The sequence below is a fragment of the Rhipicephalus sanguineus genome, chromosome 6 (genome assembly GCF_013339695.2).
Source record: "Rhipicephalus sanguineus isolate Rsan-2018 chromosome 6, BIME_Rsan_1.4, whole genome shotgun sequence".
Classification (NCBI taxonomy): Eukaryota; Metazoa; Arthropoda; class Arachnida; order Ixodida; family Ixodidae; genus Rhipicephalus; species Rhipicephalus sanguineus.
The window spans coordinates 170,569,252-170,589,671 of record NC_051181.1 but is presented as its reverse complement, the minus strand read 5'-3'; the positions used below and the strand labels follow the sequence as shown (position 1 = coordinate 170,589,671).

At 45.9% G+C, this 20,420-nt stretch overlaps 1 protein-coding gene across 1 annotated transcript in view; it reads right to left on the bottom strand.

Moving 5' to 3' along the window:
- LOC119397038 (cell division cycle 5-like protein) overlaps positions 1 to 18,593 on the bottom strand; it is a gene marked incomplete at its 5' end in the record, with an annotated part of 213,286 nt that extends 194,693 nt beyond the window's left edge. The window contains 3 exon segments of the mRNA XM_037664464.2: positions 1,859 to 1,989; positions 2,045 to 2,206; positions 18,490 to 18,593. Of these exon segments, the coding sequence (XP_037520392.1) occupies positions 1,859 to 1,989; positions 2,045 to 2,206; positions 18,490 to 18,593 (397 nt within the window).
- Between the last annotated feature and the right edge of the window lie 1,827 nt (positions 18,594 to 20,420).

Below are 20,420 nucleotides of genomic sequence, written 5' to 3'. Positions count from 1 at the left end.
TGACTAGGAAACATATCACAGATGAGCTTGTACATAAATATCACAGAAACAGCTCACTGAACACGATATAGAAACATAGCATCAATAAGAAAATTACTGAAGACAAAATGAATATAACAGGAGTTTCTACATACTTGTACACCAAACATCACAGAAACAGCACATTAAATATCACAGCAAATTTTTCTGCAGTGAAAAATAACATGAGACTCAACAACAAATAAATAAGCTTTTCACAAAATAAGTTGACTCCCTCATAGCAGCATGGCTAATGATCAACTACAAAAGCATCGACTCAGTACACTGGTATACCAGTCTGGGGTACCATCCACGCACATGGCTACTAAATGTGAATACACATAATTAAAAAAACTAATGCAAAATGACTACCAAAAAATTTCTCGTTCGGTGCTCCAATAAACTAGTGTAAAAAAAAGAACAAAAGAAAACTGTCACAAGCACAAAAAATATTAGAATAGCAATTTTTAAAAAATTATCAGAAGTGCGCAGAAAGATCACTTGCGGGCAGGCTTTTTTTTTTTTTTACTTTCAGCCATTTTTTGAATGGCCATCTCAAGTCTGAAGCTAAAAGAGAATTTCCACTTTCAACTTCGGCAAAGTCCATTGTTTTAAGACCATGGGCAATCAGAAGTTCAGCATTTGTGAGCATCTTCTTAGCAGTCTCCACTTCCTTTTGAAGATCTTGACCTTCGCTGGTTGGGCCTGCTTCATGCTCCTCACGTGGCCGCTTAGCCGACTGTTCTTTCTGCAAGGCGTTCAGAGTACCTCTTCTTTGAATTTCTCACCACCCTGAGAACCTCAAGTGTAATAGTGAAACTACTGGGGTCAGAGTCAAAGCGCTTACCACAGGACACAACATGGCGAATGCCATTGATGCTCTCTAGTGTCAGCCGAGCCCTGTCCTGCAGTAACCTGCGATTTTCGTTGAAGCCTCTTTCTACATCAGCATTGCCGTGGGGGATGCTAAGCAAGGCCTTCACAAGTTTACTAAGAAGTGGGTACTTGGTTGTTCCATCACACTTCTTCACGTCAAAGGCAGCTCGCCAATATTCGACAATGTTCCCGGCGCTTTCAAGTGTATCCAGCTGGAAAACCGTGTACTCATCCATCAGCATCGAAATTTCACCAAGCTGTATCATTTGAGGCAACTTCATAGCCAGGCACCTTAGCTCAGGCCCTGATGATTCTTCTTCCCTAGAATTTGGAGAGAGGCATCGCAGGGTCCGCAGTGTCATGTATTGAAATGGCAGTCTCGGCAGCAGGTAGTCAGTGGCCTTTAGGTAGAAATTTTTCTCAGCTGGTTCCCAGTTCGACATAGCTGCCTCTGTGTCTGCCCCTACCTCTACAGAGGCCTTCAACTCCAGTTCACGTTGACTCACCTAGCAACTCATTGGACTGAAGCAGCATGCACGACCACCAGCTACCGCAACATGCAACAGGCCAGAGAACCGACAAAGCCGAGTATGATTTGGCTTGGATCAGATTGCATCCCGTACACTTGTACAGCGCGATGTCGCTCTCAATGGGGGAACCTCATGTAGTTAGTTTCGTTTCTGAAAGTTGGAGTAGACCCCTTTGGCGCAGGCTTGGCGCAGAATCGCCAAATTTTGAGGAAATGCAGCACGTGGTAGCAGCCAGGGCACTTTGGCGCAGTGTGGCGCAGTCTGGCGCAGCGGCAGCATCACTGCACTCAGCTAAAGTAAAGCCGCCAGCACACATTCAGCAGCTGTGCTGCATGCAACCTTCCACTCTCAATACCTAAGCAAGTTGTAAAGAGGGACTATACATATGGATGGAACACGACAAAGCCTCATTTGTGTGTCAGCCACCAACTCACCATCTTCGTCCATGTCCTTTGGATCCGGACGGGCTGGCTTTGTCTCTGGATTGGGATCAATCTCACCGGGCTTTAACTTGCGTGGGTCATCAAGAATGTCCCCTTCTTCTTCTTTCTTCTGAGCTTGATCTCTGCAGAGGAACACAGAGTGAGTGACACAGCCACCAGAGGGGGCCCAATACTCACAGCAGATATTCGTAGTGCTCCAAGCACTGAGCAGCAGTTCGGCCGATGATCGGTGCAATGGTTCGCCACTGCGTGGGCATCAGCTTTGCCAGGTGAAGCAGCTTCTCCTCCTCTTCCCGTGTCCACTCTGTTTTCTTGATGCTTGGGTCCAGCCACTCGTACCTGCAGCAATGCACGCCTTATAAGACTGCAACACACACATATTGAAGCACACAGTTTCAATAACCAAGAGTAATAACCAGTGCTGTAAACTGCATCTGTCCAAATAAACTAGGTTCACAGCTTGCACAAAATTGTTACGCCCCACTGACAGACTACAGGTCTATTTGACTACGGTGCATAACATATCGATTACAGATTGTAATATTTTGATTTCTTGCCAAGTTACAAGGCAAAAAGTTGAAAGCATGAGTCAAACAGAACTTGTTGTTGGGCTAGTTGGTAGATCATTTCCAAAACTTAATTAGAGCACAACCACACGACACATTCACACACCCAGGCATCAACCACGTACAGAGCTAAGTTTTGGAAATGAGTCAAACAGCCTGCTGCGCCAGTACAACGGGTGCAGTGCTTCTGCCCTCGTTTTTATGATGCACGCACTAGAGCACTGCACGGGCTCGGGCCTACCCGAAAACCTGGGCCCGGCCCGGCCTGTGGATCCGGGTAAAGTAGTTTTCACGGCGGGCCCGGGCCGGGCCCGGGTTTGAGGTGGCGGGCTCGGGTCGGGCCGGGCTTGGACTTTGCTCAGCTCTTAAAGGGACACTAAAGTGATGCAATGAATTGGTTTAGACTGATAAAGTGTACTCTGTATTTCAAACTGTATTTGTCGTATTTTGGGGACATTGGTTCAACGAAACTTCATGAAACTTGGTATGTTAAGTTTATGGCCCTCTCAGAGGTCAATGTACTTAATTTTTACCGATTAGGAACTACGTAGATCCCAGTAGACGCCGTCAGAATCTATGACGTCACGGTGTTTGTTGCACGATTTTCAAGATGACGTCTGCAATCGCATTTTTTTGTGCGTGTTTCTCGTTTACCAAGACTCTTGTCACAGCGAGCGTGGTGATTACGGAATTTTAAAGGGACCCTGAAACGGTTTTTTGAAGTTTTGTCAGCGTTTAGGTAGGAGCATCCCCAAATCATTCGCACCAGAAATGAAGCGACGCACTGTGTACCAAGGCCGCTACGGAATTTATATCTGTACCCTCCTCCTCACCACTGCCTTGCACCCTCAACTCACAGACACCGTGACATCGCCGGCGATCACAGCGCTCTCATGAACGCACTCGACGGTTTGAGCTTCGCGACGGGTTGCGCGTAATCTCGGAGGCCCAACAAAGACGAAGCTCGCGGAGTGGTTGATATCTGCTCCGACAGGTGCCGCCACACTACCAGCAGATCTTATTTTATTCTCCTGTACGGCGACAATCTGCAACAGCATGCGGACAAACAGAAATAATTCGAGAACGATCACCAATAAGCGTAAACTCGGGCAATGTGGTTGTGTCTTCAGGGGTGAAGTTACAGCCACAAAAACGTGGATCGTGGCGTTGAACGGATAGCGAGAGCGCGACGCTCATTGCAGCGACGAGCTGAAGGGATTCCGCTCGCCAGATGCCTCACGAACATTTCACGATGTCGCAGCTTTACAAGTCACCAATTGCTAGAAATTGCTAGATACGTGGTACACAACAAGGCTGGGGCAATTAATTATGTCCAAAAAAAGACACCTCAAGATAAACACTCTCGCTCAGCTCACGTCAACACGGAGTACGTTGTAACACAGGCAGACGACGCTCGCTGCCCACAGGAGGTTCAGTGACGTGTACTGGACATATCCAATCAGATCAGCCGCCTGCGTGACGTCGCGCTTCCAATACGACGCGCACTGGAAGTGGGCGGTTTGAAAACGCGTTTGGCTGAGCCACTGTGATCGGTGGCGATTCGCAGCTTTAAAGCCTTGTAATATATTACACAGTTTTCGCACAGAGCTTAAATCGGTCTGTAAATGATCCTTAGGACTTGTTCTACCGGCTCAATGTGTTCGTACATAATCGTCAAAACCGTTTCAGGGTCCCTTTAAGAGTAATTGACCGATTTCAAAATTGTGAGCGCCGCCTACAGGGAAAACCTAGGAACTACGCTCGGTTGGAAAACAAGGCTTACGCTGGCGTGCAGCTCGAGTGGCCTGTGCTCTGTGTAGCTTCGCAATTTGCGCTGTGCGTCGCCTCAGTTTTATCGGATTTCCGCTGAAATCTATTATGATTGAAGAAAATAATGTGCCCATCCCGTTTGCAAACGCGGGATGGACGCGAAATTTCTCCAAGTGCCCCGTGAGCTGCGACGGCGTATGGGAATACTTGGACTCTCACACATCCACCGTTCGCCAGGCGCATCGTGGTTGGGCGCTACACGATGAAGGTTACGTGGCCAATCAAATGCTCAATACGACTACCGCCGATCCAGAGGTTGGACTTCTAAGAGGAACTTGTAAGCCATCTATGAAGACGGGCAGCATGTACGAGGTCACGGCGTGGTACGAGAAAACAACGGGTGACATCATCGGCGCTTATTGCCAGTGCATCGCAGGGCAAGTTCGTTTCCTTTTAAAGCAGTGACATGTTCGGGCGAACGGTAAAGCGCTTCTCTACTGTATGTATATTTCTGCGATGTAGATATGTTAGCTAGGTATGTAGGTATAACGAAAGCTGTACGACCGAGTCTTCAACTGTCGAGAGCCAAAGAGCAACTACGGCCGTATTTGTGTGCCAACATTGCCGTTTATCCCATGAATAAAAGCACCGAATCCTGCTTCGAGCCGTACTTCGCGCGTACCTCGGTTTGAATCGTTCGAGGGAGCCATCTCGCTGGCGTAAACAGCGTGCGCTGTTCTCTCGTTATAATAAGCACATGTTTATTGTATATGTTTACCTAGGCTGTCTCACTCCGCTTGATGTTATTGCTCCCTCAGAAAGGCAGGCTGATCATGTTAAAGGCTCGCGTTGTATATAGCTCGCTTGTAGATTCCTACGACTGTGCCGCCGTACAGCAGCCTCGCCCGGAGTCTTGCTGTACATGAACACTGTCGGTACATAGTCCGGGTGGTTCACAAACTTCGAAGGCCGGCCTGCGTTTGACACGGCCAGTTTACAGCACGATGGTCATGACAAGTGTCAGAAATAACTTACATGTAATAAAGTGAGCCCCGCAGATTCGGGAATGCTCTGTCGGCTGCCACAACGAGCCGTCCGGGTTGACGCGTTTTACTGCGGATATCCACAGAGCCCTTCTATTCGCACTCACTTTCGCCGACGGAAAACGGAAGAAGCTAGAGTTTCCCTTTCCGTAATAGTATTGTGTGCACCCGAAAGCAACACAGTTTGCAGGCATGTTTGGAAAAATCACGCGTACAGCGTACAGTATACCCGCAGAGAAACTGCGCACGCTGCCGTCACTGCCGCAGCGTCTGCTTTGCTTTCCAACCGAGACTAGTTGGGTCGATTCGCCGCAAGGGGGACTCGCGTCGCGCTGGTTTGGCGCATGCGCAGTATGATTTTTGAAATCGGTCAATTTATTGATAATAGAATTGTTTTTTTTAGTGTCTGTCCCTTTCAAGTGTTTTCCTCATACGTTGCGCGTTCATATGTTTCACATTTTATCTCGATGAAACGATTCTTTTTTTTTTATGTGGGGCAAGCTATTTGAAGAAGCTTTATGAGCGACAAGTACTGATCTTCTTTCGCTTCTTGCATATGGAGGTACTTGATTTATCTGAAACGGGCGAGCTGAAAGTAAATAGACCAGGCGCTTATACAGCTAACATCTCGCTATTCCGTGCTTTATTTGCATTCGTTATTATTTTATATTCCAAATATTATTCTGTAATCACAGCAATAAATGTAACATAATAAAATTATACCTATAACTTATCTCAAGTGCGATCACGGAGCCCCAAGGCGAGGAAACGTTCTTGCAAGTTCCAGCCCTCCACTAAAACGAAAACACTGCACGCAGTCTCGTTGCATAAAATCCCTATAAAGACATTTTTTTTCTGTGGCTCCGTTTAGGCTCCCAGTGGTCATGTGACGCAAGATGGCCATGCACAGCCTGCTTTGTTTGCCCACATTGTTAACATCTGAACGTTGGTCTTGTTCTGCTACATCAGGGGTCTCAAACTCGGCTCAGCTAACATGACGCATTCACGAAAATTTACTTCCGCAAGGGCCAGGACAGTGACGAAGGTAGGAGCAAAAGGAGGGGGGGAGAATAGGTTATACCAGATGTCAGCTAACGTTGCCATTTTAAAGAGCTCTTTAAGATTCCATGTCATTTCTGAAGAGTATTTGGCGGCAAGTTTCCACCAATATATCGATACCTATCTCCAAAATGACTAAAATCTGGACGCCAATTCTGCAATATACAGTTTTTTTTCGCAGTTATGTATCAACACGTGGTGGCTGCAGGCGGTGCCTCACGAAAAAAATGTTTTAGACCTTTCATGCCTGTGTAGCTCAAGAACGTACTTATAAATAAAAAATATTGGCAAAAAGACAGTCATGTGTGGGCTGCAGGCCGCTAGTGAGTGGTCCATGGGCCGTGTGTTCGAGATCCCGGCACTGTATAGTGCGAGAGCTACGCGATACTGCCACAAAAGCATTGGAATGTGCAGGAATAGCAAAAGTCCATTAAACATGTATGCTCATGTTTAAAGGCAAAGTATATTAGCTTGACGAAATATCTGCCTTGAAATAAGAATCACGAATTCCATGCCGGGGGATGTCCCCTTACCTCGAATCATATGCATCCAATGAGTAAGCGTCTGTAAGGTTATTCGCACCTTTGCCCCGCCACGGTGGTCTAGTGGTTATAGCCCTCGACAGCTGACCCAAAGGTCGCGGGATCGGATCCCGGCCGCGGCGGCTGCATTTTCGATGGCGACAAAAATGTTTGAGGCCCGTGTACTTATATTTAGGTGCACGTTAAAGAACCCCAGGTGGTCGAAATTTCCGGAGCCCTCCACTACGGCGTCTCTCATAATCATATCGTGGTTTTGGGACGTTAAACCCGAGATATTATTATTATTGTTATTATTATTATTATTATTATTATTATTATTATTATTATTATTATTTGCACCTTTATTACCAAACTGGAATGAACCCCAAAAATAGATCGCAATAACTTCATCCACCTATTGCCAGTCCTACCAGTGTAGTTTTACCAGCGTAGGCCACCTTCTACCGGTACAACATCGTTAAGAAGGCATACACCATTATAATATGGACAGAAAAGAGCCCTTTGCAAGCCGTGCATAACAAACACTGCTGAAAATTGCAAGGAGAAGCACTCAGAAGCAATTATAGATTATACTGAAGAGTGGCACAATGTTCGGGAATGATAGAAATGAAGGGATTAGCTGGACAGATATTTTCATTCTGCAGAGGTCCAAAAAGACATCCTAAATTAGCTCCAGTGGTGGAAGTTAAGAACTACGACTGCCAACGGCTTCACATTTCTCAAGGCAGATGTGCGCCTCTACGGCTAGCGCAAGCAGTGCAAGAAACTTTAGCGCGGTAGGACATGTGATGGAACGGCGCATGGTGTGCTTATAGTGGAATCCATTTATAATTTGATTTTTTGCGCAATAACATGCAAACAAATAAGCTGTAAACTATGCCACAAAAGCTTATAGACTGTATGTAATAGCAGTGGTGTGATATATGAAAAGACTGCTACGACAAATAGTTGCTTTTTTTCCATTCTGCTTCTTATACGTATTTGCAAAGTGCACGTGGTGCGCGTGGCTCTTTATAATTTTTATCTAGGTTAGTGTATTTACAACAACTGTAATAATTTAGACTTTTTCCCTTTATTTCTCTTGATGTGGCAAGGTGCTACTATGGTGAAGATAGGTGCTAGATATCCAGAAGGGTGCACGGTTGGCTTTCTCGTTACAGCATGCTTTAAAGGGACACTAAAGGGAAAAAAACGATTTTTGGCGTATTAGTAAATTGCTCTTTCATAATTTCAAAATCACCATGCCTGCCGCGAGAAGACGCATGGGAAGCGCGAAAACGCGCAATAGGAAATTACGGCCAGTGACGCCACCTTGAAATTCCCGCATCAAACTCATCATAGATTTTGTTGGTGTCTGCTAGGTCCTACGCAGTTTCTAATCGGTAAAAATGAAATGCATTGTCTTCCGAAGGGGGGGGGGGGGACATATGCTTAACATACGAAGCTTCAGGAAATTTCGATAAGACAAAGTCGCCAAAATACGAAAAATATGCTTTGAAATCCATGTTGTCACGCGTGGAGATTTTGGCGCGAAATTTACAAATGAAACCCTGACCTTGATTTTCTCCTTTGATAATGCGCCTGTGTTGGTGAAACTAACGACATTAGATTTCTCGGGGAGTATAATTTATCAATCCAAGCCGATTCATTGTTTCACTTTCGTGTCCATTTAAATTTCAATAGAGAGCGCAATAAAAACAAAGTGTGAGAGCGTTCTGTTTTCTGTCCCCTCTGTTTTTAATGCGCTCCTTATCAAAACCGGACTCATGCTGCAAATCACTTTTCTTCCTACAATATCTGCTACAAAACGCTATTGATGATCCCGACTGTATTCCTAAAAAAATAGGTGCTGTATACCACTGCCGAACAAACGTTCATCGTACCCAGTATGTCCGCTCAATTGTTTCCACGGTGAGCCAGCCTCTCTTTACAAGAAAATATCGTAGATTAAAGTATACTTGCTAGCGAAGCATGCACCAAGGATGCGTAGATATTTGCCACTTAAAACGCCTTGTGGTCGATTCTATCTTCGGGCAACACCACCTAGATTATTGGCTCGGGCCCCTGTCGGGCCCGATCTGTGGTCAGGCCGGGCCGGGCCGGGTAGGCGAAATTTGTTCTCGGGTTCGGGCCGGGCTCGGGCGGGTAAATTTGAACGAGCCGCGGGCCCGGGCCATGATTGCTCTAGTACGCACTGGTTCTTTCCATTACTCAAGCCTAGCTCTGGACGAGTTCTCTGCCGGCCTGCACTTGCCCAAGAGAAGTGCAAACAAGTGGAGCATGCGGTGCTTGTCGTTCAGGATGTACAAAAGGACCAATGAGTCATTAAAGGCAGTTAGTAAGGCGTTATACGTCTCACGAGTAGGAAAATCTGGCCGAGTTGGCGCCAACACAAATGGTAAATAATAAATAGGTGTCTCGTGGTGCACAAGCGGCCCGTTCACTTCCTATTTGCAGAAGCGTGAAGCCAAGGTGATGGATAACAAGCATCCGGAGGTCTTCAAGAAAAACTGTTGAAATTAAAAATAGATTCAGCTGGGAACTTGCATATGTGTTCTAATGGGTTGCAGAAGTTGCCACATTCATTTTTATGTGCCATCGTAGCATGCAGAACAAGTGATGCCAACAAGAAACATTGAAAACAATAATGACGAATACACTTTAATGGATGCCTAAAAGCTTTTCGAGATTTATTGTGTTGTTGTTGACGGCCTTGATCACAACCTGCAAACCTTAATTTACCAGTCTCCCTAGATAGTATGAACAGTCCCTTGAACTCATGGCACCTGCTAAAGATGTTCTCATACCCAGTGTAATGACGAGCTGTTCCATTCTCTCCTTGTCTTTCTCTTCTTCGCGCTGTTCGAGCAATTAAGCACATTGCCACTCTTCACCATCACGCTCAGCCATGACTGAGGGCAAGCGAAGCCAAAGAACATCTATGTGAAGCTGCCAACAATGCCTCTGGTGGTCAATACTGGCCATGATGCTGTGGTTGCTCACTATGTCGCTGTGAACGCTAGCACTTGGCTTGAATCTTTGCCGATGGTGGACGACACTGGTCGTGACACAGTGGTTGACATCGGCCACACTGGGACAATGCTTGGAAAGCTGTCTCAGTCTCCTGTGGTGGACGGAACTGGCAATTTCGTGGTCGTCGATGTTCTCGGCCATGATGAGACTCCACATGAAGTCCTCTGAGCAATGGTTCTTGCGGGCAGCCCTGACTGTTTCAGCATGGTCGCAGGTCCATCCCGAAATGCTAACGTTCATCCCACAGCAGTTTTGAAAACAGGACCACATGAAGAACTGTTGAGTGTCACACTAAGTGGGGCAGGTTGCACTCCCCACAGTGGGTTGAACTGCAGCGGGGTGGTGTTCTACGAGTCATCTGTGTCAATAAGTGGGCAATTTCACGAGATGAGCTGTGATGCAGCTTGTGGTCTTACAGCATTGTTGCTGTAGAGCTCCCCAAGGTGGTCGTACTGACAGTTCCCCTGATGAAGTGCCGCATGCATTCGAGCTGTCTAGCAGTGTTGCCAGCAGGAGAGGTGGCCTGCAGCAACATGCCTTTGATGACAATGACCTCAGTCGGGACAGGCATCTCTGTTTCCTCTCAGGAGACGTCACTTGGGAAATGAGCGTCTGCACACACATGGAATGTCTGCAGCATCTGGAGACATGGCTCCGACTGGTCGGGGCCCGTCTTGTTGGCATCATCAGACAGGTACAGGGTTGCCACTGACTTTAGAGTAAATGTCGCCAAACGACGAGCAAGAAGTCGCCAAAAGTCGCCATTTTTTTTACAGATTTCGCCAAAAAAGTCGCCATTGTAGATATATGCGGCATAACTAGTAATAAAAATTTCCACTCACGTATAGCACCGTAGAATACAGTACCATCCAAGACCCTTAAATTATATTGATGTTTCTCAATGCCACTCGTATCGCCCGCTTCACCATGGCAGTTCATGGTGCTGCTTCCCCGACTAGCCGCAAGATGTGCGTGGTGGCACAAGGGTGAATGAATGAAACGCTCATGATATCCCATCCCTGTCCGCTCGTTTCAAAAGTAAAAGTGTGCTAAACCTTAAGCGAAAACCGTGAAAGCGTTGTTTGACAGCTTTACGTACCCTCACGTGAATTAAAATGATTAAAAGGTTTATTGAAGGTAACTCGAGAGATTTCTTACAGGAAGCGATCATTAGTGAGTCTTACACCTTTTCAGTGTGAACTAATATGATACTGGATGCCACCGACCTTTATATAGTCACTTATAATATCTACACGTGTCAATCCAATGCGTTATTAATGAACAGATAGACCATGTAAAATGTTATATACCAATTGTTTTCATTGCACATGCTCACCGAGAGCAGTGGAAAATGCCTCAATAAATATTTGTTTATTGCACAAATAGCTGCGTATCCGCCTTTCTTCGCTATTCCAAAGCTGTCTTTACGAGCTGAGTTGAGGGTACTGCAACAGTGAATAAGTCGCCAAGCTATTCAGAACAGTTGGAGCTTTGGCGGAACAAATGGTCGGAGCATGCGGCCAACCCGTCGTCTAGCTCCTTCAGAAGCAGAACTTTAGAGAAGCTTAAAGCACCTATTGCCATAAACTTATAGTCATACACTGCCCCCTCACGGTTTGCAAGGCAGTCCGCTGACCTAAATTTTGCTGGAATGTTGCTTGGGGACGTTCCAGTACCTCCTGCATCTAGATGAATTGAGGAGATACACACGAGTTACGGGACGGACATACCAAATGACGCTTAATGCGCACATTCTACTCAGGGGTCTAAAACCAAGAAAAATACAGAGAATGTTGCCACTCATTTGTTGGGAAGACACTGGGCTCAGGATGCATAACTCAGTGGAGACCTAAGCCGAAAATCGCCAAAAATTCGCCATGTCGCCATTCATAATTTTAGGTCGCCATGGGCCTCTCAAATTCGCCAATTTGGCGAAAAGTAGCCACCATTGGCAACCCTGGACAGGTGTGCTTTGTGAAGCAGTAGAACATAAGTTGTATTACTGGCAATCGTGGCCTGATGGGGCTCATGGATTCGTAGCCTGCCTGGCAGAACAGGGGCCAGTGCCTCCATGTGCCCAAGCGATGATGAGCACGAGAGTAGTTTCTCTAGCTGAGGAAGGTCTGGCAGCGATATGCTCGGGTCGAATACCAATGCAGAGTTCGAGACCTCCAGCGGAGTATGGCCCCTCCGGTCAGTGCCTACAGCAGGGCAGTCCATGAAGTTCTCCATTGAGGAACTGCAAAGCACAGTTGCAGCCTCGAGGTGGTGCCCCTCCTGAGCTTCATCCTCCGTAGCAGTCAGGTTGGACTGGGTGGGTGCAGGTAGTGAATTCGGTCAAAAGCAGCTATGAGCTTAGGGCTCCCCTCTGCCCAAGACTGTTCCTTCATGCCTTTGTACCTATGCCATGCCACGGCACCATTCCGAAGCCTGTCTATGGCCATACACAACTTCTGTTGGTCCGTCCAGGCCTGCGAGCTCTGAGAGAGTTGACAGTCTCCACTTTATTGTCAACATTGTCCGGAAAGTGTTGAACTCTGGTAGTTCACATACAGGCAGCGGTGGTGGGACGGCAGGCAAAGATTCGGAGTGTGCCGACCCCAAGCAGTCTAGTTAGTATGACAGCTGCGTGAGGGACCACCAAAACTCTCTGCGATTCTTGGGTGAGCTGGTCTCAAGGTCTTGTGAGGCGGCTGCAGCCAACATGGCATTGGCTGTGCACAATGCTGGCAAGGCGGCAGGAGATAGCTTAGAGCTTGACACTGTCGGGGCGTTAATCTTGACACGAATTTGTGCAATGGTATGCAACAGCTCTGCGGGGCCGTCGGGTGAGTTAGTGGAGCCAGTGGCAACATCCGGGAAATAGGTGGTGGTCACTGTGCTCCGGGCAGTGTGATCCTTGTCCGAGGGAGTTTGGACAGCAACCCTAAGCAGCTCAGGTGCCAATGGAGTCCTGAGCCAAAGGGTGTCACAACCGGAAGTGTGAATGGTGTTCCCGGGCAACAGGAGACCGTGTGCTGTCTGGGCGGCGCCGGGATATGTCTGCTTTTGAACCACCGAGAAGGCCTCGATGCTGTCCCCGAATGTTGGCATAGGTGCTTCTGGCAGTAGTAGGGTCCTGGTGTCCAAGATCGAGGAAGCGTGGATGGCGTTCCTTGGATGGAGAGATCCGCAGTGCCAACGACCACAGAGCACAGGTGGCTTCAGCTTTAAGGTTCAGTTTTCGTAGACTGCACCATTGTAATAACGAGAACAGAGACAATGCTCGATCACTGGGCTGACTGTTCTCTTCTCCCCTTGTGCTGGCCAAGGGCCCAACCCCGTACCTGCTCTTCATTATCACACCAGGAACACGATTGGCATCTTCACGCACCAACGCACGGGCGACCAAAATGCATAAATCATTCAACTCCTCCTCAGAATCACTGGTCACCATTGTTGGAATTATTGTCGCTGTCAGGGTTGAGCGGTTCCATAGCAGCCACAAAGAGTGCCATCACGGCCATGTTTTGGAAAGCAACACAGGCAATCACCACTGGGGCACTTTTCAGAACTTTTCAGAAGCACTTTTCAGAAGCCAAATCAAAAACATGTAAATAGTTCATGTGAAGAAAAGATTGGCAATCCAGATAAAAAGCCCCGAGCATATTTCACCATTCTTCTAAACCTTGCGAAATTGTTGAGTCTTTGTTTCTAATTAGCTTGCCATGGCATCTGTTGACATATTGCTTTAACAATGCATTACAAGGTGGCACTTAACTAGGCATGACCTCAACATTAGTATAGGAGAAGGCTTTGGAGTGATCTGCTACGTGCAGAGTGCTGTGAGCTAAGAGGTTGACTGGTGCTTTCTCACTATCCACCTCATGTGCGGATACGATCGCGCCACCACTCGGCTCCCCTGGTGTCCGGTGAGGAGAAAGGCGGTGGCACCCCTCCCAACCCCCCATAGGATCTCATGCATTTTCGATGAAACTGGCATTTCTGTTGCGCAAAAGCAAACTAGTGCCGACTCTCGACAATGCACCACACCAACCAAGCAACAACTCTCACCACTTCGCCATGCCCTCAGCTAACCCCACTCTGCAGTTTTTTTTTTATTTCTTTTTGTTGCCATGGGAGCGCGCACTGTACAGGCAGCAGCGCACACGATAGGTCTTGGCCTTTGCCGCATCTTCTTCCTTGGACATTGCAACGTTAAAATTGTGTTGAGGCGGTCGCCACATGTCGGACGACGGGCCCTGATTTTGCTCAACTGGCGTCGCATCAAGGGCAATGCTTCAGCCACCTCAGTTGTGCACTTCTGTCCGTTGGTCACTAGACAAGATGGCCTCGTACAAGGCGGCGTTTTTCCTTGACTGCCAGCAATGAGTGTAGTTCTTGGCGTCGCAGCAGTTTGATCACGTGAGTGAGGAACTGGTGCTACATCGTGGGAACCGCTGAAATGACGGCAACCTTGATGACAGTGTGCTAGGATATTCTAGCGTACTGTACACATACGACTCTGCTAGATTATTATACTATATCACGCTCAGCCTCGCGCGTCATCTTGTGACCACTGTGTGGTAAGAAGTGTGTTATCGTTATTGTGTCAGTAAATACTTAATTGAAGTTGGCATACTGTTTTCACAAAGGTGAGTGAGGGTCAAGTAGTTGCCCCTCGTTATGTTTGCTAGTGCACAAATATATTGCTTATCGAAGCGCACTTTATGTAGAGTTCCTATACTAAAGGAGAATCTAGCATATGAGATGCATACTACATGCATGCACATTTGCCATATAAATCTGAGTAATGCCATGTTTAAACGGGAAAGTTGATTAGATTGTTTTTCAGAAATATATGATTATAAATGTAGTTTGAAGTTTCTGATGATCGTAATACAGTCTGTAAAATAATAATATGAAAAATAAAACGCTGTGTTGGTCATTTGCTCTACTCTTGTACTTTCACAAATTTATTTTGCAGCTGTGTGATGCTGGTTAAAACGTTAAAGAAGTTATCTTTCAATTTTCTTGGCATTAGTGGTATAGTTGACTAAACGTGAGACGCGTGCACGTAAGAAAGTTATGCAGTGCATCATGCACACACACAGCACTAAAAAATGACCCCGCCATTTTCAAACAAACAAAAAAACAATGGCTGTCTAGTGGAGCAGCGTCAGCTGAGCAAGTATAAAACCAAAATGAAAAATGAATGTAAAAACGGGGGGCACCAGGCAGCTTGCGCAAGGCTTCTATGAGCTTGATACATCTGGTTTTCGCCACCGTTGGTCGTAGGAGGCACCACCTATACAGCTCAAAGCAGCAGCACACGAGGCAGATAGTCTATATTTCAAGTTGCCTTGTCTCTGGAACCCATGCACCTGTAAAGCAGAACTACTGCACTGGTGATGTAAGTGCATGGTATCGAACTGGATAAAGATGTTTAAGGAGACTTTGAAGAGGCAAGACGAACACTCCTTATACATCATGACCAACTAGGTGCACCCGTGCCTGCACCCTAGAACACCAGAGCAGCTGATGTCACGCCGTCAGAGATGCTTGCACCAGCACCATTGACCTCCCAACTATACAGATGACAGCTGGACTGTCCTCAAAGCACCAGAGGACAAGGATGATTACACACATGTCAAGGCATTAATTACTCTCCTTCCTGCATGCTGCTCCCTTGTGGTGCCTGCCTTGGTGCAACTAAGACCTTGTTGAACTGCTGGCGACCAAAGTGTGCTTGTTCATTTGCCTAAGCTCTTATCGTAACCACAGGCCTCTCACAACAACCACCTCTTTGCCTTGATCAATGTTCAGCCTCGATGGGGTGACACAACATCAGCACTAACTTTAGACTAGTGTTTGTATTTGCAAATCAAAGTACATATGTATGGTCACGTACATATGTCCGGGTGGCACGGCCTGGGTTCAAATCTCACTCGAACCTAAGTAAGATTTTTTTATTATTTATTTTATTTGCATCTTTCTCAATTTTTTGTTACGGAGAAGATGATGATTTTTCACTCACAACCAGCAATGCCGACACCGGAATTTCTGCGGAACGAGCTCTTTAACGCTCTCGGGTTAAAACTGATGCAACAAAATGAGGCATACAAAAACAATGCTCGTGTTGGACCACTTTTTAGGTTTCCTTCATCTAGAGTTTTACCACGTGTACCTTTGACTACCCGCATGCCTTGGTACGTTTTTATTAAACAAATTCTACCATTGGTTTGTGATCTATTACTTTATACAGTAATGGAAAATTAAGTAATTACATTACTTTTTAACAGTAACTCTAACAGGTTACTTTTGGAAACTCTGTAACTGTAACAGTCACTTTTTTGCATAGGTAACTGTAACACTTACATTTTACTGGTAACGCACCCATGACTGCTACAAACAACACGCTCCAGTACACACGGTCCGTTCGCTGAGAATCAATGGTGTGCATGAGCTACCTGTCTAACATGTAATTGTTACCGCAATGAAATAAACAAAGTAATGTTGTCAACAGCAGTGCAGGCATGCACCAGTAGCCGCAATGCAGCTTTGAAGCTCGTACACGAAGCCGTGCTGTCTGTGCCCGCAAGCACATGATGCAAGAACTGTCTTGTTCCGGTATGACACGAAAGAATGTTCTCTGATGAGTGCCGATGCTTTCACATACCACATCAATTAAGAACAGCGAGCATAAACACGGTGTTAGTCGTAAGCAGTAGCCGGAGCAACAGAACGATCTGCTGCTTCTTGTCAGCTGCGAGAAAATCTAATAACATGGAGGTTAGTTTCCTGCCAACCTTTCTTAAGCATCGCAATTTCCTCAATATGAGCAACGCGGCACACGAAAATATGTCGGCACTGCCGTTCCTATCAGCCGCCACACATTGACACGTAGGCTTCGTATAGTCACAAGCACTTAGCCTTCAACTTGGCGGAAATGCGCACAGCGGCCGCTAGATGGCAGCAAATTTTGCATAAGGTCTATAGAGTTGCTGTAGCCTTAAAAGAGGGGTCATCTAGCAGTACTAAGATGAACCCAGCAAGCACAGATTTGTTATTGTAGAAATCTTGTCTACATGCTAGTGCGCATTCTTGGCAGCGGCACGATTCCGTTGCCTTGTTCAACTTCTCTTTTGTCAAAGACACGTGGTGAAAACAAAGAAACGTATCTATAATTGTGGTTGTCTAATGCGCCACAAGGTGTCGGTGTCTGATAACTTGTTATTCCATAAACCCTTTGCGTACAGCGGAATACCGTACGCACTAACATTTTCTAACACAGCTAATTGCTACATATCTTACAAGCGAGCGTGGCTGAAGTGCGTGCTCCGGTACATTCTCCTCACTGCTCGGACCGGCACCCATCTATAAGTTGCTGCTCTGCAGAAGTAAAGATGATTCACGGCATCATAGCGATTGCCAATTCCATAATGCTGTCGTCACCGCTTGTCAACACTGTTGATGGCGATGCATAGTAACGACGACATGACTGCATGTGTGCAGCCTCGCATCACTTTTCTTCAGTGGCCATGTGAACAACTGGAGTGTGATTGCAAGGTAGCGCTGCTACCCGTTTTGAATCGTGCTCAATGCTGGTCATATGATTCGATGTAATTGATATTTATCCGTGCCTCCGCTGCAAATTCTACTCGTGGATGCAAGAGGGTGGACATGGGCAAATTTGATATCACAGGGGCTTCAATCCGTGCAGCACTGGCCATCTGTTGCGTATGTACAGAAACTGCAGTGGGCGTGCTTGTCTCGAGATTTCCGGAGTTTATTGCTTATTTTACCCAATTATGTAACATGTGCCACATGGTGTGAGTGTTGTCAGTTTTATTTGCAAAGCTGAAACATACATCTTAGCAAAACTCACAATTTAACCAAGTTTTCAGCTGCAAGTAGGCTTTTGTTATATCGATGTATCATGATAAGCAAGAAAAAAGCGTGTAATCTGTGTGCATGGCATTTACTGTGGCCTCCATGTATACACATGCTTCAATTTTCAAATAATATGACCACTTGTTGGAAGTTAGCGTTGTTATGCTCTCCTCTCATTCAACCACTCCGCTGCTTTGCCACTCCCGTTTCCACACCCTTGTAATGCAGCGTGCAGTTTCATATCATCACGTTTCTTTGCACATTTTGTGCTCATACATTTATTACTACGCAAACTGTAGTAAGGCTATGCCAAGTGACTAGAGGTGTGCATAAGGTGAAGTAAGGGTGAATAAAATGTGAATGAACGCCTTCACAGAAATATGCGACCGAAAGATAACAACAGGAACATAATTTAATGAGTGTCTGGTGAGAGCATAGCCTCCTGAACTAAAGGAGTCATTCTTGTGCCAGGTTAGTGAACTAATAATTATCAATGCACAATTTTTTGCCTTTGAATGCGAATCAAGTGCACACACGGTTGTTGCTTGCTTAGCACACTTTTGCACTAAGGCAACGTTTATTGGCATTTCCCATCTTGAATGCGAAAGGCTGAGTTAATAGATGTCTGAAATAGTAGCAGCACCCATTACACAGTCTTATATCACGTGAAGCTTCATGCCAAGACAACCACTTGACAGCCAGGAACCGATAAACCAACATAAAAGATGACTACTCACCATCGCGCTTTGCACTGCTTTGCAGACTTGCGATGAAGTAATGATGCTATTCGTGACCACTGGTTTTTCCCATATTTCATCACTGCTGCTTTAAGAATTTCATCCTGTAAAATGGTGTCAAGCATTATACATTCTGTTCTTGCAAGACAGTGCTCACTAGACTATACTTCCGACATTATTTGCCAGCAGTGCAAAGATGTCACATACAGTTGGGCCAATTTCTCAATGCAGTGCTCACAAGGAACACTGATATGGGCACATACTGTGTATGCAAGCCAACTTTGGTTCAAATACTTTCTCACGAAAGGTGACCTGTGTGATGCCAGATAAACTTTATTTGTCAAATGAGAATGCAAACAGCCAGCTGCATGCCAAGCACTAAAATGTACAGAAACGTAATCAGAGGTGCTTTAGCGTGCCAAGTGAGCCACTGTAGCCAGTGGGGTCCTGGAAAACGGGCACCACCTGCCAGAACCCCGAATTTCAACAAACGTTTCTTCGCTCTCAAACCCTCCCACAAAAGATTTCTATTTGAATGTATGCACGCACAAACAAACATAACAGGGGGTGGAACCCTAACCGAAAAAATTTCTCACTACGCCCCTGTCCTTGGACCAAATAAAACAATTCTTTACTGTGAGCTAATGTCGGTGATTAACAATTGTTGCTTTACCAAGTCTTAAAGTACTGCTGTGAACAAAACACACAAGATGTGATTGACTGAAACCACTTAGGCGCAGCTTCTGGAGCAGCTAAAGCCTCACGATTGAGCAGCCAATCAGCCTTTTGTAGCAGTTGCCTGTCACACACTTACAAACAGAACTTTAAAAGTCACCAGGCAGGAGTAGTTTTACCATCTTTAACAAAATAAATATGAGCACACATGAATGTATATTTATATATACCATAAAATCCCGAGCAAGCACCCCCCTTACGGTGAAGGATAATCCGGCAACATTTGTGGGGCCCTTGCTTGGTCGCGGATCAAAATTCAAGATGGCAGTGGAGTAGCTGCTAAGAATGCTTTACTGAATACACATGCATTCACTGTTTTTATTCACCCTCGCCGGGGGCATAAAAACTGTGAATGACACAGTGAAAATGGCGGGAGGGGAGAGGGGGGCGGTCATTAGCGCATATTTCAAGTCTCCTGAAAAAGGGAAGGCACTTTACGGTGAAATTAACTCCCTGCTCCTCACTTTTCTGCCCTAAGCTGGTATGTATCCGTGACATCAGGCCACCCAACATTTCCTCGCAATACACTTCTCACATCTTATTCAGTGCAGCTTTCCCTGATGATTCAGGCTGCGTAAATTTTCCATGCACAATCTTTTTACTACCTAAAAGAACTACAGCAATGACATCAGAGCTTTCAACAAAACCTAGGCATTCAAGATGCATGGCGAGTATATGCTATCGCACTTTATGGACAGACTAATTCATTCGTTCACTATTAAAGGGGCACTAAAGAGAAAACCAATTTCTCTATTATTAGTAAATTACTCTTTAATAATACCAAAATCACGACACTTACCACGAGGAGACTCTAGGTAAATGAAAAAACACACAAAAAGAAAATGCGGGTGGCAATGCCACCTTGAAGTTCATGCACCAATCACCATGACGTCATAGATTTCGACGGCGTCTACTAGGACCTACGTCATTCCTAATCGGTAAAAGTGAAGTACATGGTCCTCTGAAGGGAACAGGGACTTAACATAGTAAGTTTCAGAAAATTTTGTTGGGCCAATGGTGCCAAAATACGAAAATTACACTCTAAAATCAGTGATGTCACGCGCAGAGATCACGGTGAGATTTAAAAGGGCCCTGAACCACTTTTTGAACATGGTCAGAAATGTTGCCGATCAGTAATCAACACTACAGTAAGCATGTGAGCCAAACATTAGAGCACAGCATGTGGCCGGAAATTT